This window comes from Penicillium cataractarum, assembly GCF_028827025.1.
Source record: "Penicillium cataractarum strain IBT 29864 chromosome Unknown utg000007l, whole genome shotgun sequence".
In the NCBI taxonomy this organism is placed as follows: domain Eukaryota; kingdom Fungi; phylum Ascomycota; class Eurotiomycetes; order Eurotiales; family Aspergillaceae; genus Penicillium; species Penicillium cataractarum.
Window position 1 is genome coordinate 227,209 of NW_026622743.1, and position 19,925 is coordinate 247,133.

Sequence of the window (19,925 nt, forward strand, 5' to 3'; positions counted from 1 at the left end):
CTGCATGGGATGGAATTGATCCTACATGAACGTTCTACTACGCATGATATGTAAGAGGATGGGCTCATCTATGGGCAATTCATATTTCATCAAGTATCAAGTAGAACCACGTTATAGGGTATCAAAACACCAATAATGCCATCACACGAGCTCCCACACTCCCAATCGTCCTATCTTCTCTCCTGCAGTCCTAACAATGCACATCTTCCTCTCAGATGGTTTCACACCGGGTAGTAAAACCTTCGACAGTAGAATCGATCCAACACCCGTTCCCTTGCCCTCGGAGAGATTGAAGTTTCCTGCGGTCACAAAGCCTATCAGGTCTTCCTCAGTAGGGACTTGCAAGTGTTCAGATCCGGGATCTTCGGGGATCGCAGTGGTGGCCAATGCTTCAGCGAGTTGGCGCTGGGCTTCTTCGCTGGAGGGAGTGGATTTTGTTTTACGGGGGTGTTTCCGCTCATTGGTCTTTTTATTTGATGGAGAAGCAAGATCAAGCCATTTTTGCCGCAGGACTGGATTTGTTGGAAGGCGATAGACGCGGGCACAGGATGTGGGAGTGCCGCGATTGGAGAGGGTAAGATGGATTGTAGCGAGAGCCGAAGAGTCAACGGGAGATTTGCTGAGTTTGTCCAGAAGAAGATTTGTCTCACTGGGTGGATAGCGGACGCTGTGGATGTTGGAGGGTGGAATGTTGGGATCAGTTGTGTTATTGTCCTTTTCAGCAGTATCATGGCTGGCTTGATCCTTCGACGGACCTTCAACGAGCCTCTGCCAGTCACAGGTCCAGCCGTGGCCAATCTCTCCCTTGGGATGGCCATCGCCCAGGACGAGACTGTCAAACTCAACCCGGCGTCCCTTAGGTCGTCGCTCCCATTGACGTCGAGACTTCTCGGCCTCGCGTTGGCTCCACTCCCAGCCAGCTCGGGTACCAGGGAAATCGCCCGGGAACCATCCCTCGCCCGCCTCAAAAGCAAGCTGCTGCTGCTCCTTCAAGCCACCGAAACGTGGATTTCCACCGCTTGATAGAGGGTAGAACATGAGCGAGTACCATACTGGAGCCACGCATTTCCACGGTAAAAGTACGGTCCAGGAGCCTGGAGCAGTATTCCGTTTTGACCGAGTCTGTGGACGATTGGCTGTTATCATAACAGGAATTTGTGGGTCAGTGGCTTGTGCAGCAGGATATTTGCCAGGGCCGACGAGAGCACGACGACGGTTAATAGCCTTTTGACTTGGAAGCTGTCGAATAGCAGCAAGGCGACTTGGGCGGTCAAAAAGCGTGGATGGACCCTGGGTTTGGTCGGGTGACCATGTAGAGAGCAAGACAGCCAGGTCATTCATGTGAGATTCGTTGTCCGGGAGTTTGAGACTGCGCGGTGGAAATTGGAGGCGAGGATCAGAAACAGGGAAAGACAGAAGAGCATTCTGAGGCAGTGATGACGGGTTTGATACGCCGAGTAAAGATAGCCAGGTCGCTTCTGGACTCTGTGCCGTGAGACCTTCTGCGCCTAAGACAGGCTGCAATGTAGCCAACAGTGCCTCGGCAGATCCTGGACCGGTGATCTCGATGCTACCAATCTCAAATCTCAAGTCCTCGACCATGACGGGCGGGTTCTGTCGCTTGGAAATCTCAAGCAAATCGGTCCACAGCTGCAAGAATGCAGATGGGTGGACGCGGATAAAGAGCTTTCTCCGTGGTATCTTTATCTTCACGGTGGTAGAAGCTTTGTCCGCATCAATCATTTCAACATCCTCAACCTTGGGCTGCACACACCAGATCAGCGTGATGGGTGCAATTGGTCTGGTTGGCTGTTCTTTCTCAAATGCCCAAGCTTGCAAAGACCTCGTTCCAGCCCTCCACTTCTTGCCCTTCGTACCCCACGCCTCATCACCATTGACACCAACTGCTCGCAAGACAGCTTCAATGCAAGTCTCCGTCCCTTCTAGCTGCACGGTAGACATATAGCTCATATCCCACGCCACAGCACCACGGGCACCGCGAGCTCGATGCGTAGGTCGATAACTCTTCTCCGTAGGCGAGATAGGAATAGCGAACCGCCAGATCGGATCCTTGGTGGTAGCCATATGAGCACGCTTCGCATGAAACATGTGCGTCGGCAGCCAAGTCTTGCATCGCTGGCGCTTGCGGTACTTCGCATCTGCGGGTGGCGGGCGTGACAGCTTGCCCTTTTTGATCTTCGGCACTCGAGGCGCAATGTTGAAAGTATGGCTTCCTTCTTCCTTGGCGGTAGTTTCGTTCTCTTTGTCTCGTTTGGTGCGTGCTGCTAACCGTCGATTCTTAGATTTGGCATTGAGATTTTGGAGACGTCGAGCGGCTTCGAGGCGGATGCGCATTATCTGGCTTGGTTTGCGACGCCGTGCGGTGACCGTAGGAGTATTGTCCTCAACCATCTACCATTTTCGTTCATCAGCTACTATAATTTCAGTCGTAACTCCACCAGTGCAGAAGAACTTACCTCTCGCTGTGCCCGCGCCCGCAACCTCCGTGGAACTCGTTTCACATTATGGCTCGCCGTCCGACGTCGCAGCGAGCGAGGCACCTTTTGAAACGCACGTGTCGTCAGCGCATTTTTCGAGCGCTGCATGCCCTCCTCCAATGCTTGAATTTCGAATGCCCGGGCAGCAGCGTATGCGGCGACATCGAGCTCGCCTGTTGCGGAGAGGGCAGCATCGGTGGACTGCACGGCCAGCGTACGTGCGTCAAAGGTTTTCGCACGCTTCCTCGCGGCTCCGGTCGCACCATGAGGCCCGGATGCGCCGAATGGCTTCCTTTTGGCGGGATTGGAGGCCATGGTGGCAGCTGTCGGGGTTGTCGAGTTGAGCAATGTCGAGCGATAAAAAAGTTGCCGGGGCTTGGCGCGTCATTACAGGTGATCGGCGGCCCCACGACATTCCACTTTATTTACTTCCGTCTGGCAGTCCAGTAAATACTACCTATCTTAGAAGAATTTTGAATTTAACTTGGTATGCTTCAAGCCAGGGAATCAAGATAAAAGGCATAAGTAATTCATTCATCGTATCAGAATTATCAAATTATAGTAAGAGCATCCCAGTACCGTCATTGAACTACGTTATACACAATACCGAAAGATATATACCTGGTCCACTTACATCACGACCGCAACATGGTCATCCATGTACTTGGTGATATCGCCTAAGAAGCAAGCAGCGATGATCGAAACAACACCAAACGCAATACTAACATAGTACACCCACTTATAAGACTCGGCATACGCGAGCTGGCCCGCTGCAACTACCATCTCATAAGCGGTCTCGTTACCAGCAATACCGGGAATCTGCTTCATCTCAGTCAACAGAGAAGCACCGGTAAGCTCGATGGCTTCAGTGATAGCCTCGACGCTGGTGATGTTCAGCTCGGTCATCATCACACCTCCGATATAATATTTTGCTGCCGGAACAAACTTGGAGATGAAGACGTTGTAGTAGATGGTGTAGCCGACACTGCCACCCACCACACGAATAGAGAGAGTGAGAGCGGAGATAGTGGCGATCAGATCATCGGGACAAATAATGGTGGTGATGATCGATGCGGGAACGACGATTCCACCAATTCCAAGACCGGCAAGGACGAGGAGTCCCCACAGCTGATACATGTTGTCGACGCGACCGATCGCGAGAGCACCACAGCCTGTCAGAACTGGTTAGCATTTTCGATTTCTTGCAGATGTACACAAGGCTACTTACCAGCTGTCATGAGAATACTGCTCACAATCAGGAGCTCCTTGTTATGTCCGCGGAACACACTAAGGAGGACCAGCACGATACAGGCACCGGCTAGAATGCCAAAACCAACAGGAAGACTGCGAACGCCGACATCAACGGGATCATGTCCGTATACATTAAAAGACTCGGTGGGCCAGAACATGAGCACAGAGAAGAAGTTGGCGCCAGAGATGAAGGTGATGACCAGGGTCAGGCCCAGGGTGCGAGGCTCCTGCTTCAGACGCGTGGGGAAGATGGGGTATTTAGCACCGTAGATCTCCCAGAAAGCAAAGGCAATCAGCATCACGAAGCCGAGGATAAGTGGAGCGAGGACGTGAGCAGAGCCCCAGGGGTACTACAGTGAGAGATGCGTTAGAGTGACCACGAGCAGTAGCATGGGACCTACACATACCATATAACCACCCCATTGCATACCAGCCATAAACAGAATCAGACCGGTGATACTCAAGAAGCCACCGACGAAGTCGATTCGGCCGATGACTTCCTTCCGACTCATACCGAGGGAGTTGACTCGAGGAGGAGGCTTGTAGAAGAGAATAGTGATCAAAAGACCGAAGCCATTCCAGGCACCGCAGAATGCACCAACGTAGCGCCAGTTACTGTGTGCAGCGATAAGCTGAGCCCACAGAACGGACGGGCAGAAAGGTACGATGGTGAAGATGAGGACGGCAACGTAGACACCACGCTTGCGGGTTGGGGCCATCTCCGAGGTTGCGGCCAGCGCAGTCAGTTCATTGACACCAGCGCCAGCACCGGCGATGGCCATACCAGCTGGAGAATTCAATCAATATACGAAGCACGGTCAGTTGGCTGGAGTACACTAACCAATAAAGGTGTTCATCGTATTCGCCGTGCTACTCACGATCATACCGAGGCAGATGAGAGAGGCACCAAGAATGGCGACATAGCGACGACCGATCAAGTCCGACAGAGATCCAACGAATGGGCAAACACCCGCAAGAGCGAGCAGATTTCCAAGAACCTGTTGCACCGCCAGAATTAGTGTATGAATTGGCGGTCTGGCTGGTCGATTTACTTACAAACCAGATCCAACGGTCCGCTCCACCAATCGACCCATAGATATAAGGGGGAATACCGCCTGGTTTAAAATGTCAGTGACTGACCCGAAACGAGGAGCCAGGGGCTGTGTTGTACCAAACAGATAAACAGGAATTTGACTGCCAGTCCACAGGAAGGCCATGGCCGTGAATCCCATGAATCGACGGAAGGTCATCTAGATATCGTAATGAGTATGAATTTTGAAGGTTGACACCATAGACATTGAAGCTCGTACGGGAATGTCCTTCTCGGACTCGTGAAGCCCAGCTTCATTGGAGCTACCATCAGCGTCTCCCCTGTGAATATTCTCCTGGTGCTGCATAACGCCCTTCTCCTCGGTCTGCGGCGGAGTCTGGACGTCAATAGACCCAGTCATAGTGGGCAAGTAATGTACAGCAGCAGTACGATGCTTGGGTTGAAAAGAAAATGCCGCGCGGGGCAAGAAGACAAAGAAAAAGGGACCTTTTAGCAAGGGAGATGCCAATTCCCAACACAACACGGTCTGAGGACTCCCTCCACTTGAGTGGGGAAGACGAGCAGATATATCTTGTCAACGGCGACAAGTCCAGTCATGCAGTCATGAAACGGTGAGATCGCACCGCGTCGCGCCGGAATAGTAGGGGGTCCACTACTATCTTTTGTCGGAGCAGTCCGTAAGGCAACTAGCCAATCAGTCGAGGGAGGGTGGATGTATCAAAGGGCGGACACAATTAAGTTGGAGAGAGTATAAGCGATAGCCGGGGTCGCGAGCTCAAAATCCAGAAAATACCGAGGTACGCTTAGCATTGCTTAGGCGTTTCTTGGGGGGTCTTGGGAGGGAATGAAGTTTCCTGGGCGTCTTTGGGGGGCGAATTGGGCCGTGGGCGGGAGGGAAAATGCGGGGGAAAACGTGGAGAAGGTGGACTTGCCATCATCGACTTGATTGACTTGCGGGTCTCGATCCCCGCCAGTGCGGGCGCAGTGCCGCAATGGGATCCAGCCCCGAAACTGTAACTGGCAATAGCTAACCTGTTAACTTGTAACCCTCGAGGACTTTTCTCCAAGAACTGAACTAACCGAGTGGTCACTCGGCCGCGGTCTGTGCTGGTTGGTTGCCCACTTGCTGTTAGCTAGGGAGACTACAGTCTAGACTAGTCCCCTTTTTGGGAAATGAGAAACGAGTGCCAGAATTAATTGTGGAAACAACTTTTGTACATGTAAAAAAACAAAAAAAAATAGTTCCGTTGGTAGTTCGATATCTGAATCCTGCAGCTGGCCTTAGCGGGAGTAGACAAAGAAAGTTGTAACTCTATAGTACATAGTGGATTTCTCAAGGCCCCAGCCCTTTCCCCTCCCCCTGAAGGCTCGATAGCTACTTCGTCTCTGGTAGGTGGGTAGGCGCAGAGGGGCCCTAAACGTAAGCAGGTCCAAGTGGCTGACGAGTCAAGCACGCCCATCCTACTTTGGAGCTGTCTCCACTAGATGGACTAGACAGACTGGCCAGATTAGACGAACTGACTCGTCGAGCCACCAGACTTCCGGGAGCTTCACACTCCCATGGGTTCGTGATTCCAAAAAGTTGGGCTTCAGAAAGTGTCGCCCAGTCTCACGAGCTTTAGCTTTTTGGGGACAACAAAGAGACCGGTTGCCTCGACACAGACTCGTCCTGTCATATCGCGTACCTCACACTTGACATACGCCTTGCGGTCTGTGCTCTGCTTCGGATCCAAGGTCGAGTGGATCGAGTAGAAGTTGTCCGAGTACACCGGTGCACGATAGTTAATATTGAGGTTGGCAGTCATCCCCGTCCGTGCAGGGAAATGTCGAACGGCGGCACGGCCGAGATTCTCGTCAATTATAGTGCCAAGAGCGCCGCCATGCACCATGGTTGGCCATCCTTCGATGCCAGATCCCATAAACACCACGCTAATCAGCTGGTGCTCCTTTTCATTCCAAAATGCCCTCTATTCGAATATGAATCTCGGTCAGAAAGCGGGATCCCGAGGTTCGGCAATTGCATCACTCGGCACTTGCTGGTCAATCCCTGCACAAAACTGCGACAGAGAGCTCAATGCGCCCGCCGAGAGATGCAAGCCGAGAACAGGTCGTAGCCACTCACCTGTAATGCAATGCCCCTGCTCCCACCCAGAGCACCCGAAGTCAGTCGATGTGTCTTGCTCTCTTCCGAATAGTTCTCGTAGACGCCCATTTCCACAAAGTCGGGATTCCCACGTAGCCTTTGGACTATCGGGAGCCCAGTGTCGAAGACCTGCTGGATGTCCTGTAGCTGCAACTTATCCTCTGGTGTCCCAGGAATTGGTGGCGCAGCGACCTTCTTGTCCATCCATTTGCCAACACTGACCCCGAGAGCTCCGAAGATTGTAGCGTAAACTAATCGGCGCGTCCAGCGCGACGGTTGGGCCGAGGTGTTCTGGGATGCGGCAGTGTTGCTGATGTTTCGGAGGGAGACCCTTGACGCGAGAGGGAATCTGGGGGTAACATGCACTCGTGGTGCATGCGCCCGGAGTGGTAGCTGGAGAATTCCGCGAGAATGCATTGCGCTCACATTGCCAGCGCACCGGAGAGGAGATGAAGCTAAAGTGGATAGGAGTGGGTGAGATGGCCGAGGCCCGTATCACGTGATTAGATATACTGGGACAACCCATTCAGAGGAGGCAATGGAGTACTGACTACTCGAGAAGGATTATTTAAAAACGGAGTGGAAGCTACTAGTTGAAACAAGATGTTTCATTAGATATCCAAATCCATAATTCCAAAATAACTACCAGCATCGACTCATGGTCATCGTTTCTATGCATCTAAATCAGGGCTTTCCCTCTTGGTTGCAGACAAGGAGATACAATCAATATGTAGCGTAGCGTCCAGATAACTGGTCTTGTTGATCACTGCTCCAACGTGGGAAGTTCAATAGCCCGATAGAGAAGAATGAGAGCCGAGTGGGACTCGCCTAGAATAATGTATTAGCGATATTGATTAACCATCAACCGTCTGTAGAGTATAGACTTACCACCGCCGGAGAGAGTCTCGATCTTCTCAGCCTCCACCTCGGTCACCTTGTCATCGTTGAACCACCACCACTTGCCGTCGGCCTCCTCATCCTCACGGCGCTTGTCGCCGGGCTGGGAGCCATTCGATTTGCGTGGCTGCTTTTTCACGTACGCGGTGTAGTGACCACTATCGGCACTGGCACCCTGGTGGGTGATCACACCACGAAGCTCATACAGACCAGACTGGTTGTTTCCGCTGTCTGCAGAGGAGTGCTGATTGATCAAGTCATAGAGCTCTTTCTTGGCAGCCTTGATCTCTTCCATCTTTTCGGCCTCATACTCGGCGTCGGTCTTGAAGGTCTCTTCCATGGCGGTATCACCGTCCTTGTCGTTCGCCTTGCCCTTGGTCTCCGCAGCCTCCTTCTTCTTCTGCACAGGCTCTTTGATAACTTGGGGCCCAGTCTCTTCCTCCTTCTGATCACCCTCCCGCTTATTATTCAGCTTCTGGCGCTTACGAGACCGCTCGACGTCCAATTCGTCCTTGCGGATCTCCCGAACCTTGTCGCGGACAGGCACCAGTTGCTCCCTAAGCTCCTCGGTACAGAATTCCACAATATCAAGCTCGGCTGGGAATGTCACCTTACGCATGATCTTGGCCTTCTTCTGAGTCTCGCGCTTCCAGAAGAAACGCACAAAATGCACAGCGAGGTATCTCGGCAAGCGAGAGATGCGCGATCGCTTCGTATACAGAGCGTTGCGGTCGAGTGTTGGGGACTGCTTCTCGATCTGCTCTTCCAAGCCTGCCAGGATACCATCTTGAAGGTGGTTGGTTTCCTTTCCAATGTGGCAATCCAACTTGAAGAAAACATCCGAGGACTTGGTAGGTTCCTCGCCGACTTCCTTAGCAGCGGGGTCGTCGCATTCGGTAACGGAGTCGAATTTGCCGGCCATATACTTGTCGACAAAAGAGACACTTGATGTAGAATCTCCGTTTCCGTCAGTGATAGTCAGCTTGTTGCGCAGCTGGTTCACAATCTGCGACCATGCTTCTTCGGCATCCTGCTGTGCGTAGCCCTGTCCATTGCGATCCTGTTGAGCGAACTGGGGGAAGGCGGTTCGGAGGGCATTGAGAAACTTAAAAGGGGGATGCCCTCTTGGGTTTCAGACATCTGCTTGAACAGATCCCGAAGAGAACCAGTCACATCATTTGAGCCACCCAAGCCACTCAGACCAAAGATGCTAGGGTCCGCAAGACCGGGCCGGCCAGAAATGCCACTTGATTGATACCGCTGAAGCTCTTCCTGCAGCTCCGGGACACTTCGAAGGGTTTGTAGAGTAGAGTTCAGATAGCAGGTGTTTCCCAGGTTTTGTAGACCAGCAGGAGTCGCTCCCTCTTGCTGTGCGACTTCGGCCTCCGTCATATCCTCCAAAAACTTTACGACTTCTTTAGGTCGACCGAGATCGGCGGCACCTTGAGCTCCGGATGGCGTGCCCATCATCATGAATGTCTGCCCTGGCTTGGCCTTGAGGGAGGACAAGGGAGTATCATCCTTGAGCTGGCCACCTTTCACCAACACCTTTTGCCGGTCAGGTTCAACGCCAGTCAGAGAGAATAGCTGATATTTCAACGTTTCGCCGTTGGCTTCGGGATCGAGCTCGACTTCGTGGCGTTTGCCCGCATGCTTCACGATGACTGGAAGAGTGATTAGTCATGGCAATAGAGGACTCGAGGTATCATTTTTTAACACTCACTTGGTATAAGCGACATATTGTTTGATTCGCCCGAATGGAGACAGATACTGAAGCCGCAACGAGTGATGAGATGGTTGGTGAGGGTTTAACAGCTTGGAGCTCCGGGGAAGGTGCTCGAAGGGCCGTGGGGCAGAAAACAAACGCTACGTCACCGCCTTCCCGCCTTGCGGCCTGTTGCGCGGAACCTCCGCCACGGCCCCCTCCATCTCCTGTCGCCTAGCTTGACGTTTGTCAACTGTTTAACAACGTCTTCCAAGAACCACGGTCTTTGCAAAGACCGGAGACGCTTCTAAACCAGTCAATTCTCCTCGCATCTCTTATTGAATAGGCAAAAACACCTCTGTTCGCCCAGCATGGTACGTGTGATCCGCAGCGCCCCAGTTCCAAGTACTGAACCTCGACTAGTCGCAAAGTCTCCGCCCCTATTTGCAGTGTGTCCGTGTGAGTCTCACGGCTGCTTTGGCAGGTAAGATTTCACTTATATACAGACACATCAGGACTCAAGCTAATGCAATTAGTCTCGAATTTCGCGTCCCAAACCAGCGAGCGCCAGTATGATTACATCGAGTCCGAGCACGAGGGCATACACAGGAACTGATTGGCCTTCTAGCAACGTCCCAGAAGTGGAAGCGGGAAGCTCTCCAGAGCTCATCTTGAACCCGGTCACAATCAGCCGTAATGAGCATGAGAAGGTCCTTATTGAACCCAGTTAGTGAATCCATGGTCCCCAATACACCCTTGGCTTAACATGCTAATCCAAAGCTAGGTGTCAACTCTGTCCGCTTCTCGATCCGGATCAAGCAGGCAGATGAAATTGAACACATCCTTGTCCACAAGTTCACACGATTCCTCACGCAGGTACGAGTTCAACACGTCCCGTTCTCCTCGATCTTTACTTACCATAATCGACTAGCGCGCGGAGTCATTCTTTATCCTCCGAAGAAAGCCCATGCCGGTACGCACCCTCCATAATTCATTCCTTTCAGCTACTTATGCCGTTCTCATTGCCGCGAACGCGCTCCGTTGTCCTCGACACGACCCTCGTTGCCATTTCAACCACACCATGACTCTGACATTTGCTAGGGCTATGACATCTCGTTCCTGATCACCAATGCACACACCGAAGCGATGTTGAAGCATAAACTTGTCGACTTTGTTATTCAATTGTGAGTTCATGCCGTATTCACTGGCCCATCGCCAAGAGAAGACTTGCGTGCTAACAGAGGAAATAGTATGGAGGAAGTTGATAAGGAAAGTAAGTACTCATGCTCGCCATCCAGATTTCTCGAGAAAGTCCTAACACTCGATTCTACAAAAAGTTTCGGAGATGAAACTATTCGTAAGTTATCTGATCTTGTATCATTGTCATCCCTATCATTGTTCACTAATTTGTTTCCAGCTGAATGCACGTGCTCGTTTCGTCGCCGAATCCTTCTTGACTCCGGTATGGACCCCGTTGAATATCCCCCTGGGGAATTTGTGCTTACATTCGTACAGTTCGATTAAATTGCTAGCGTTTTCCCCGATCCCATAGTTGCAGAGCAACTCCATGATATATGACCCTGTGCTTTCACCATTCCTGTGTTATTCAGGCCGCACTGTCTCGCAATGCAAAGAGTCCAATTCATTCTCCATCTTTAGCAACTCCACTATAATCTATCCTCTCATCTAGCTTGGTACTCATTGACTCGATAACGATGGCAACCCGAATGTATACACATAGACTCGAACGATTTCCGCAACAGCCGAGAGCTCGACAATATAGAGTGGCTCAAATCTCTACACATCTGCTCATGGCTATGTTTTCTTCCAATGATGGATTTGAAGGACCACCTGATGCTAGGCACATCCAAATTCGTCAATGTTAGCATCCTGTGGGGGTAGTTCCGTGGGCATTGTATGGTCAAAATTGGGAGTCTCGTTTACATTCTCTTTGGGGAAAGTACACTGATGGTCTATTTTGACTGTTATCATCACGACAACCTCGAGTCCCTTACTGGCACGCTTTTGGAGTCAATGAGCACGCTCTCTAGACGCACACTTGGTCTCAATAAGCCCCTTTGGCATTGGAACTACATCTGTCTTCGACTCCATTCTTTGCACACCCCGGTCCCCCTCTTCCACGAACTATTATCCCACAGGACGGCTCTTTTTTCAACCACGAACTATCAGACCCAAACTTCACTTCTTACCGTACACCCGATCCATATTTCCCCACGACCCTAATACTCCCTGCTCTACACGACCGATCCCCTTTTTCCACGAACTCTAGGATCCCCAAAACATATCTTCTTCACTATTCTTCCCTGCACGCCGATCTGTTCCCCCCCCCCAACAAACTATCAGATCCCCCCAACTTCACCCCCTCAACTACCTGCTTCGGATGCATGATCTTTCTTTTTCCATACTGCGCTTATTCGCACGCACTTATTCATCTTCTTGACACGCACTCTCCCTATGCAACATGGTTCACACACGTGCCAAGTCCGTGGACCTTACTGGCATGGTCCGTGCCCCGATCAGAAGTATGAATCGTGATCAAGTTGATGGCCCTAGCGAAGAGCGACCTCTGCAGCCTACGGGTTTGCCTGGTGACCAAGAAGATGCTGGTAAGAAGACTCCTGAATATTCCAGTCATTGGCCCAAACCCCTCCACTATCAGATGATATTGACGGTGCCTACAACAAACAGATCACCAATCTGGTTCTTCTCCGGAAGAGCAAACTAGGGCTAATCCTCAGAAAACAGCCGATGGGGATGGTGGGGACGCAGAGCTCTCGCTGATTTCCCTCTACATGCACGAGGACCAGGCAGACAGTGAGATTGATTTTTGGACTTCATCCTCAACCGGCAACCTCCGTCGCTCAGCTTCCTGCCCTCTTCTCGATTCTCCCCCTCGTCCTCTCTCCCCCACCTCTCTTCGTGAATTCCACAATTTGAAATTCCTCGTTCGCCTGAGAAGAATCAACCGTCAGGTTCGCGCTACCCACACTTCATATCTTGTCACCTACCACCTCTGCCGTTTACCCTCAACCTTCGAAATTCATCACGACACCCCCTCCATAAGACCAGAGTCTATCCCCTTTGATACACCGTTCAACATGTATCACTTCCCGACGAACCCTGCACTCTACGCCCAGTACCACCAGCACATGGCGGATTACCACTCCCGTCCGCTTCAACGGCTGCTGGATCCAAGTGAGTGCCCGATTGGCAGCGAGGCTGATCTCCGTGCTCGCCCTTACAACGCGGTTGTTCTCATCGAGAACGTAAGTTTACCTCACATCTCACCCTTCATTTGACGCGTTCTCCCTCTGACGGCCCTTCTCTGATACAGATTCCTTACACGGTCACCCGGCAGGAGGTGGTTCAGTTCTTTGGGCGTGATGCCAACCTCGCTCCGGGCTGGCCTGTCCATATCATCATGGAGCGGTCCACTGGCAAGACCATGGCCTGCTATGTGGAGTTTGCCCACCCTGTCGATGCTCAGCGAGCTGTGGACCGCATCAAGCAAAAGCACGACTCTAACCAGGGTCCCCGGATGGGCAATCGTTATGTTGATGTCGTGGTCAGCAGTCAAAATGCCCTCATGAAGGCTTTGTTCCCCCGAGCCAACTGCATTGACTGGGTGAGCGGTCGTCCCGTGCAAGTTCCCCCGCCTGCAGACGACGAGGGTGCACCTGGATTTACTGGATTTTTGACCGCTGAAGAGCTGTTCTGTGTGGCCCGCCATGCTCGCGAGCCGAATCGAGTATGTGCTTCCCCTCCCCATGGTTGTTTTACAAACCCCAAGACTGACCACAACTTTCTTTTAGAGTGCCTATGCGACCAAGGTTCCCCAGCGCACCTATGAGTCGATTATCAGCACCGTCTGGAAGGTAAGAAAGCCATATTTGCCTCTTCAATGTTTGGTCTGGTGAGCCTTGCACGTTGTTCCTTGTGTGCTAACATTGGGTCTTCTAGTTCCCGTGGTACGTGAAGCACATGTACACCGTCCACGCTCGCAACAAGCTCTTCTACACCCTGAAGAGCATGATCGAGGTCCTCGTGGAGCGTCTGGAGGCCACGCAGACGATGGGACTGGATGGTCGCCTGGTGACCGAGCTGCTTCGTGCCGGTCTTGAATGCCCTGCATTCAACCCCCGCATGAAGTTCGTGCTTGCAGAGGCCAGCGAAGACCAGGGGATTCTTCGCCGGATGCACATGCAGTGGCTGCAATTGTTCCCCTTCGACACTCTGACGTGGTTGCCACCCAACAACCCCATCAAGTTGGAGGTAAGTCTCACTGCTTTCACAACCTTCTTTCATTTCTGTGAGAAATCACTAATGTGTTATGATCAGTTTTACGCAGGGCTCATTGCAAGGGGCCAGCCCGACAGAATCCCAGAGGGGATGAAGCGTCTCTGCTTTGAGGACGATGTCCCAAAGCTCTTCGGCAACTTCTGGTTCGAGTGGCTCAGCGAACCAGCTGCCAACAAGCTGTTCTCTGTGGCCGCCGCTGAGGAGAAGCAGCTCCTGCGAAGCCTGCTCACCTCTGGTTTTGCTGCCGTGCATGGCACGACCCCGGGGCCCTCCAACCCCCCCTGCTGGTCCGACCTGGACCCCTTCCTGGCCTTCGGCCCGCGCCCCCGCCCCGGCGACCCCTACTCCCGCCCCGCCTCGCGGCCCTCCCCCTGCGTCTGGCACTGGCCCTCGCCGTCCCCCGGGTCCTCCCGGTACTCTTCCCTCCCGTGGCCCTTACGGCCCTGGCAACTGGCGTGGTGGCTCCTCCTCTGGAGGTGGCCGCCGCGCGCAGTAGGGCCTCCCACGGGGAGAAGGAGACCAGGGATGCTTCGGCATCACCTGAGTCTCATGATCAACGAGAAAGATCCTATCCTTTGGGATCTCGTGGAAGATGATCTAGCGGCCGATATGGCGATGATGTGACGAATTTTTCACGACCTTAATGACCTGATCTACTAGCGTTGATCTGACATGGCGTTCTTTGCGGTTTCCACCCGGTGCTTTTCTGGATATTCTTATGGTGGTCTCCGGCTTTGCTTTGTTTTTTGCTTTTACGATCTTACGTTGTGATTGCTTTTCTTTTTGGTTATTAGTGGTTAGGATACGCGGGCAGTTGGAAACTTCCCCTACTTTGGGGGAAGGGGCAACCTAGTCAGCTAGCCAGTCCATTACCACCAATTAACCATCATCATTGCTACTTATGTTCCTTTCTAAATGTGTAGGGTGTTTACAAGATGTATCTTGTCTTTGACCTGCATGCAAGTGCTGTAGTTTTATGCTTAAATTAGTAGCCAGATATGCATCAAACGCGACTGCATTAGCCTTTCTTCAGCCCTATGTTGATTCCCTTGTCCAACCTTTTTCCTACAGCAATCTCAACCAAACAGATTGCATCTTTTCTTTTGATATGAACCCAGCTTCCTCTTCTGTTTCATATTGCATGAGAAATTTGTGAATGACCCACTTCAAGAGAACTTGGACCGTGGAGCGGGATCAAGGGTGTTGGTCATTGAAGGCATATATCTCCCACAGTATCCCCATGAGAGTAACTATTCTACTGACTACATAGCGCGCCCGATCGAGACTTCTACCATTGACTGACTAGCCATCGCATTTCCAGGTTCAAACGATCGTAGCAGGATTCAACAAGCGATCATCCAATATTCGGTCATCCCATGGATTCAGTTTCCCTGTTGGTACAAGGTGTATCTACGACTCTCGTGGCTGTTGCGGTACGGATGTCATACTGTGTATTTGAGAACTGTGGTATGTCTGACTGCTCCAGATTACAAGATATGGCGGCGTATAGATATTAGAGGTTATGCTAAGAAGCTCGAGACAGACAGACCCCTCTCCATTGCAATGCTCTGCGACGATGCTGTACGTGTCAGGTATTAAGGCGATTGGGAGGACTCGAGCATTTTTGGATACAAAGCCTCTGCAGCTTTTCTTCTGGAAAGATAAAGAGTCTAAAAGGCATATTGGAATGCCCCTAGCGAGGTGCAGACACGGAATGGGGACTTTATGGGGACTATGGCTGACGGGATTGCGTCAGGCAGGGTTCGATATCGCCGATCGTCAAAATTCGATTATCAGCGAATAAGGCGGGCAGAAAAGAAGAAGGAAAAAAAGAGGGTTTGGAACCGCGAAAGCGGAGCAAATTTACATTACTAAAAGAGGCTAAATACAATACTAACTGCTCATTTAGTTTACCTACCACGCGGCTCGTATTACGCAGTAACAAACAACGAAAGCCGGTTTTAATAGGCAAGCGGCCCCTTTGCTTGTCGAGTTGCGTTTTTCTTTTTCTCAAGCCGGAGGTTCTGCACGGGCGCTAAGAATTGAATCTACAATCTTGCAGTCTCCCCACAGTTCATTCGCAATCGAGTGTCTGCCGAGGCGCAGGCTGGTTTTCGCAGCTTGAGCTGGTTTGCAAAGAGCCATTCGAAGATACGGCGGGAGTCACAAACAAAGCAACAAATACCTACTTGGGCCACTATTCTACCGCTCCATACGACAAACCAACAACGAAGCCAGCACATTACGACCAAGAATCAGATTGTACCAGATCAATCTTGTCAATTCTATTGATTATATTCTATTGGACCCCAGTTATGCCACGCCGATCGTCGCGGGCCGCTCCGGCCTCGCCGCAAGCGCCTGGGGCGGCGCCAAAGCGACGCGCCTCAGCCAGGTTGTCTCGCTTCGCAGGCCGAGATCAAGAGGGTCAAGTCTAATGCCTCCTTGCCGGGGAAACCCGTCAAGTCCACGACGAAGAAGAGCAAGTACTTTGAAACCGGGAACTCCGAGGAAGAAGAGTCACCGTCCAGCGAATCCGGTGGAGATGAGTCGGACTCTGCTTATGAAGAAGACAAGGCCTCCGATGCGTTGTCCGAGGACGACTCGGTGCCGGAAGAGGCCAGCGACAGCGAAGAGGACTCGAAAAAGTCTCATCCGAAAGGGAAGCGGGCTCGTAGCACTGCCACGGACGAGGATCTTCTCAAGGGCAAAGAGCTCTGGCGCGAGGGCGTGCGAACTGGGTTGGGACCCGGAAAGGAGGTGTTTATCCCCAAGCCCAAGGCGCGAGACCCCGGCAACGTGCCATACCAGGATGAGGTGTTGCACCCCAACACCAAGCTGTTCCTGCAGGATCTGGCGAAGAATAACGATCGCGAATGGCTCAAAGGTAAGCTAGATCGGTAATCGCGGTTGCATTGCGCACTGCGAGCTTGTTTGAGAGTGATTAGCAGGCAAGAACAAGCTGACAGTTCCACTCATAGCGCATGACCCTGATTACCGCGCGGCAAAGAAGGATTTTGAGACCTTCGTTGAGACCTTGACCACCAAGATCACAGAGAAGGACGGCACTATTCCTGAACTGCCGGTGAAAGATCTGGTACGTCCAGCAAATCATAGGAGATCTGTTTCACTTCCTCTTCTTGTCTCTGACCAATATCGCCCAGGTATTCCGCATTCACCGCGACATCCGCTTCAGCAAAAATCCACTTCCGTACAAGGTATGTTTTCTCCTGCAGGATCGGATCTCCTTCCGCCAAATCACCCCTGGTAAGGCAGGTGACGCGGGTGACGTGACAGGGGAGATGCTTGTGTTACTGTGATGCTCATTAGCGGCGTGCGTGTGCCCCTGCTGACGGACGAATAGATTCATTTCTCGGCTGCGTGGTAAGTGCCCTCGACTCCCAGGAGTGGAAAGGTGGAAATGAACCACTGATCAATACAAAGGTCTCGGACGGGCAAGAAAGGCCCCTATGCAGCATACTATGTCCATTTCCAGCCTGGCGCTTGTTTTGTCGGTGAGTTCTTTATCATCACGCACATCCCTCCCTTCTTCTCAGGGCCTTTTGCTCCGTCCTTTGTGCTTCTTCCAAGGCAATCCTGCTGCTCTGTCCCTGCTACTCCTCCTTTTATAGCCACTGGTGCAGCCCATCCTGACTCATTCCACGTTGTAACGTATAGGCTGCGGCCTTTGGCACCCAGAGGCTGACCCATTGGGGACACTTCGAGAGGACATCGACGTGAATGCAGATCGCTGGAAGGCAGTTCTTCGGGCGCCGGCCCTGCGCCGCGAGTTTCTGAAAGGAGCGTCCGATGACGACGATGCGGTCGTAAAAGCTTTTGCTCATGCCAACAGGGAATCGGCCCTGAAGACTAAACCTAAGGTATGCATTAGAGTTCTTTCTGTTTCTTGTTTTAGTCCTCCTCCCAGCTGTGGAAACATCATTATAAAGATGCTTGGTGTTATCACCGGCATCTTTATTCGTATTGGACTTCGATGATCTCGGGTTTCTATTCAATGGAGGACGCCGAGGGAGGAGGGAGGCTCGGGAGGGTGGTTGGGAGGTCGCCGTGCGATCGAGGGCTTCATCCATCCCCCGACCGGCATTGGGGAATCCAATTTGTTCTGCAATTCATTGCAAACTGGAGAGAGCAGTTTCCAAACGAAGCTATAATGCTTCAATTGCATCAACTGGAGGTTGAGGGAACCACTGCAGGCCCGTTGAAGAGGCGCCTGGCCAGTTTGCGGTCGACGCGTCCCAGGCTAGATGGCCGCTCATACGGTACCATATGGGACTGGACGAATCACAATCTGCCCGGTCAGCCCAGCAAGCAGGAACCAGCAACCATGATGGACGAGCTTAGCGAATTGAGAATCTATTGCTCATGATGATCGCCCTTCTGGCTGGATTGCGCAGTGGCAGGAAACACGAGACCCCAAGCGCACGGGTGTCTGCGCGGGATACGCAACCCGTGTTTTGGTTCAATCTGGCGATGAGCTATGAGATCTGGGAACTAAGAACGTCACCAATTTCTCCGAGAGCCAGGCCCGACCAAGCCCGACCAGGGGTGTGGCTATGGTCCAGCATTGAGCATTCACCATTTGATGGCTCATCTTTTTCGGTCAGAAATCGTGTTGGTGCTTTTTCGCGCCGTCTCGTCTGGTTCCATGGTTCACTACGGGGGCTCCACGGGCCTCAACCCATTTTGGATCAACCTTGACCCCTCAAACCCACGAGGAACAGAATTATTACTTCGTGAATATATACACCTAACACAACATGATATCACTTCTAGGGCTACAATGCAGACAACGAGAACATTCAATTGCTCCGTCTACGGAGCTTCACTCTCGGACGGCCCGTCTCGGACGAAGAAATGCTGGCTGCGGATGCGCAGGACCGGATCGTCGCGCTCATCGAAGTCATGGAGCCTTTTGTAAGTAGTCTACGCCCCAACTCAATTCGATCACAATCACACCAAAAACCCCCTCTTTCACCCCCTCTCTTGAACTTTGTACAAAGAGGACTAGAGAGTGATTGATCTGCTTCGGCTCGTCTGGCCTGTGCCTTGCCCTGGCGCCTAGCCATTCCTTGTCCACTCTCCCCGGCCGATTTTGCCCCCCATTCGACTAGCCCGTTTCCCTTCTGAGCTAGCCACTTGCACCCGGTTGGCCGTCCCTGTTCGCCCACCGTCGAATCAGCGGCGTAAAGTGGGCGACGGGCAATACAGCCGTCACACTTTTACTGTGCGAGAGGGAGGAGTCACTGCAGCTTTCTGGTGTCTTGTGTTTCCTTACTGACCGCTTCTCGCTCGACATAGGTGACGTATCTCAACAGCGTGGTGATGCCCGATCAGTAGCGTGCTTTTGATCAGTTTTCCTTTGATGATCAAAGCTAATTGTCGGGCCATTTTTTCAGCATTTGGCACGGGAAGATCGATGGGTGGGGTCTTTGAACTGATGTATGCTATCTGATTTTGTCTCTGCACATTTCAATGTTTGATATTGATTCGAACACACTATTATTTTCATCTCTGCTGGACTCTCGTAATCATCATCTCCATTTCTCTTCATCAAAGCCTCCACATCTACGTAAAGCCCCCGGCTAGAAGTCCCACCGCTACAAAACATCCCCACGACGTCTCGCAGCCCCAACCCTGCACTCGGCCACTCTAGGAATATTGTCTGACAACCTAGACAAAGAATCAATGAAGTGTCACTGCGCTGCATGTCCATTGCATCCTAGCTGCATGGTCAGCGAGGTCAAATGGAACCAAATCAAGGCCCGTCATTCGGATAAATCCCCCGATCAGTTCATGTTTGTCCGAGTCCGAGCCCTTGCCCGCACCAACTCGCTCTAACTCTACATTCATGCACCCTTCACATCATCCGCATCCGCAGCCATACCCTTTCGGATCGGGCCTAACGTGATACCGCAGTGTAGCGGCGCAGGGATTGGAACTTTCCTTACGACCGATCACAGTTTATACTTGGATATCTTATAAGAAGAAAGTGTTTTTTATAACAAGAATAGAGCAAAATATTGTATTGACGAAATCGTA

At 51.9% G+C, this 19,925-nt stretch overlaps 7 protein-coding genes across 7 annotated transcripts; 3 read left to right on the plus strand and 4 right to left on the minus strand.

Moving 5' to 3' along the window:
• Nucleotides 1-141: 141 nt before the first annotated feature.
• On the minus strand, nt 142-2,813 carry N7496_007719 (ribonuclease P/MRP protein subunit POP1; the record flags this gene model as incomplete). The annotated part of the gene is made up of 2 exons (XM_056700638.1): nt 142-2,412; nt 2,478-2,813. 2 exons carry the CDS (start codon nt 2,811-2,813, stop codon nt 142-144), a joined length of 2,607 nt encoding a protein of 868 aa, XP_056552701.1.
• Nucleotides 2,814-3,128: 315 nt separating this feature from the next.
• N7496_007720 (putative MFS drug efflux pump) lies at nt 3,129-5,200 on the minus strand (the record flags this gene model as incomplete). The annotated part of the gene is made up of 7 exons (XM_056700639.1): nt 3,129-3,670; nt 3,727-4,099; nt 4,157-4,536; nt 4,591-4,747; nt 4,806-4,864; nt 4,921-4,999; nt 5,060-5,200. 7 exons carry the CDS (start codon nt 5,198-5,200, stop codon nt 3,129-3,131), a joined length of 1,731 nt encoding a protein of 576 aa, XP_056552702.1.
• Nucleotides 5,201-6,389: 1,189 nt separating this feature from the next.
• On the minus strand, nt 6,390-7,360 carry N7496_007721 (PaaI family thioesterase; the record flags this gene model as incomplete). Its single annotated transcript, XM_056700640.1, has 2 exons — nt 6,390-6,767; nt 6,923-7,360. The coding sequence occupies 2 exons, from the start codon at nt 7,358-7,360 to the stop codon at nt 6,390-6,392; spliced, it is 816 nt and encodes a 271-aa protein (XP_056552703.1).
• Nucleotides 7,361-7,706: 346 nt separating this feature from the next.
• N7496_007722 (ubiquitin-specific protease UBP6) lies at nt 7,707-9,579 on the minus strand (the record flags this gene model as incomplete). Its single annotated transcript, XM_056700641.1, is given in 4 exon segments — nt 7,707-7,771; nt 7,832-8,964; nt 8,979-9,504; nt 9,564-9,579. The coding sequence occupies 4 exon segments, from the start codon at nt 9,577-9,579 to the stop codon at nt 7,707-7,709; spliced, it is 1,740 nt and encodes a 579-aa protein (XP_056552704.1).
• Nucleotides 9,580-9,916: 337 nt separating this feature from the next.
• On the plus strand, nt 9,917-11,069 carry N7496_007723 (actin-related protein 2/3 complex subunit 4 family protein; the record flags this gene model as incomplete). Its single annotated transcript, XM_056700642.1, has 11 exons — nt 9,917-9,919; nt 9,969-10,029; nt 10,082-10,115; nt 10,174-10,271; nt 10,330-10,421; nt 10,477-10,518; nt 10,647-10,729; nt 10,796-10,818; nt 10,883-10,902; nt 10,963-11,007; nt 11,061-11,069. 11 exons carry the CDS (start codon nt 9,917-9,919, stop codon nt 11,067-11,069), a joined length of 510 nt encoding a protein of 169 aa, XP_056552705.1.
• A 958-nt stretch (nt 11,070-12,027) lies between these two features.
• On the plus strand, nt 12,028-14,489 carry N7496_007724 (uncharacterized protein; the record flags this gene model as incomplete). The annotated part of the gene is made up of 6 exons (XM_056700643.1): nt 12,028-12,172; nt 12,282-12,832; nt 12,901-13,314; nt 13,379-13,441; nt 13,527-13,838; nt 13,905-14,489. The coding sequence occupies 6 exons, from the start codon at nt 12,028-12,030 to the stop codon at nt 14,487-14,489; spliced, it is 2,070 nt and encodes a 689-aa protein (XP_056552706.1).
• A 939-nt stretch (nt 14,490-15,428) lies between these two features.
• N7496_007725 (DUF2461 domain-containing protein) lies at nt 15,429-19,223 on the plus strand (the record flags this gene model as incomplete). The annotated part of the gene is made up of 9 exons (XM_056700644.1): nt 15,429-15,446; nt 16,179-16,752; nt 16,847-16,962; nt 17,030-17,083; nt 17,230-17,249; nt 17,310-17,380; nt 17,544-17,746; nt 18,660-18,800; nt 19,185-19,223. The coding sequence occupies 9 exons, from the start codon at nt 15,429-15,431 to the stop codon at nt 19,221-19,223; spliced, it is 1,236 nt and encodes a 411-aa protein (XP_056552707.1).
• Nucleotides 19,224-19,925: the final 702 nt, after the last annotated feature.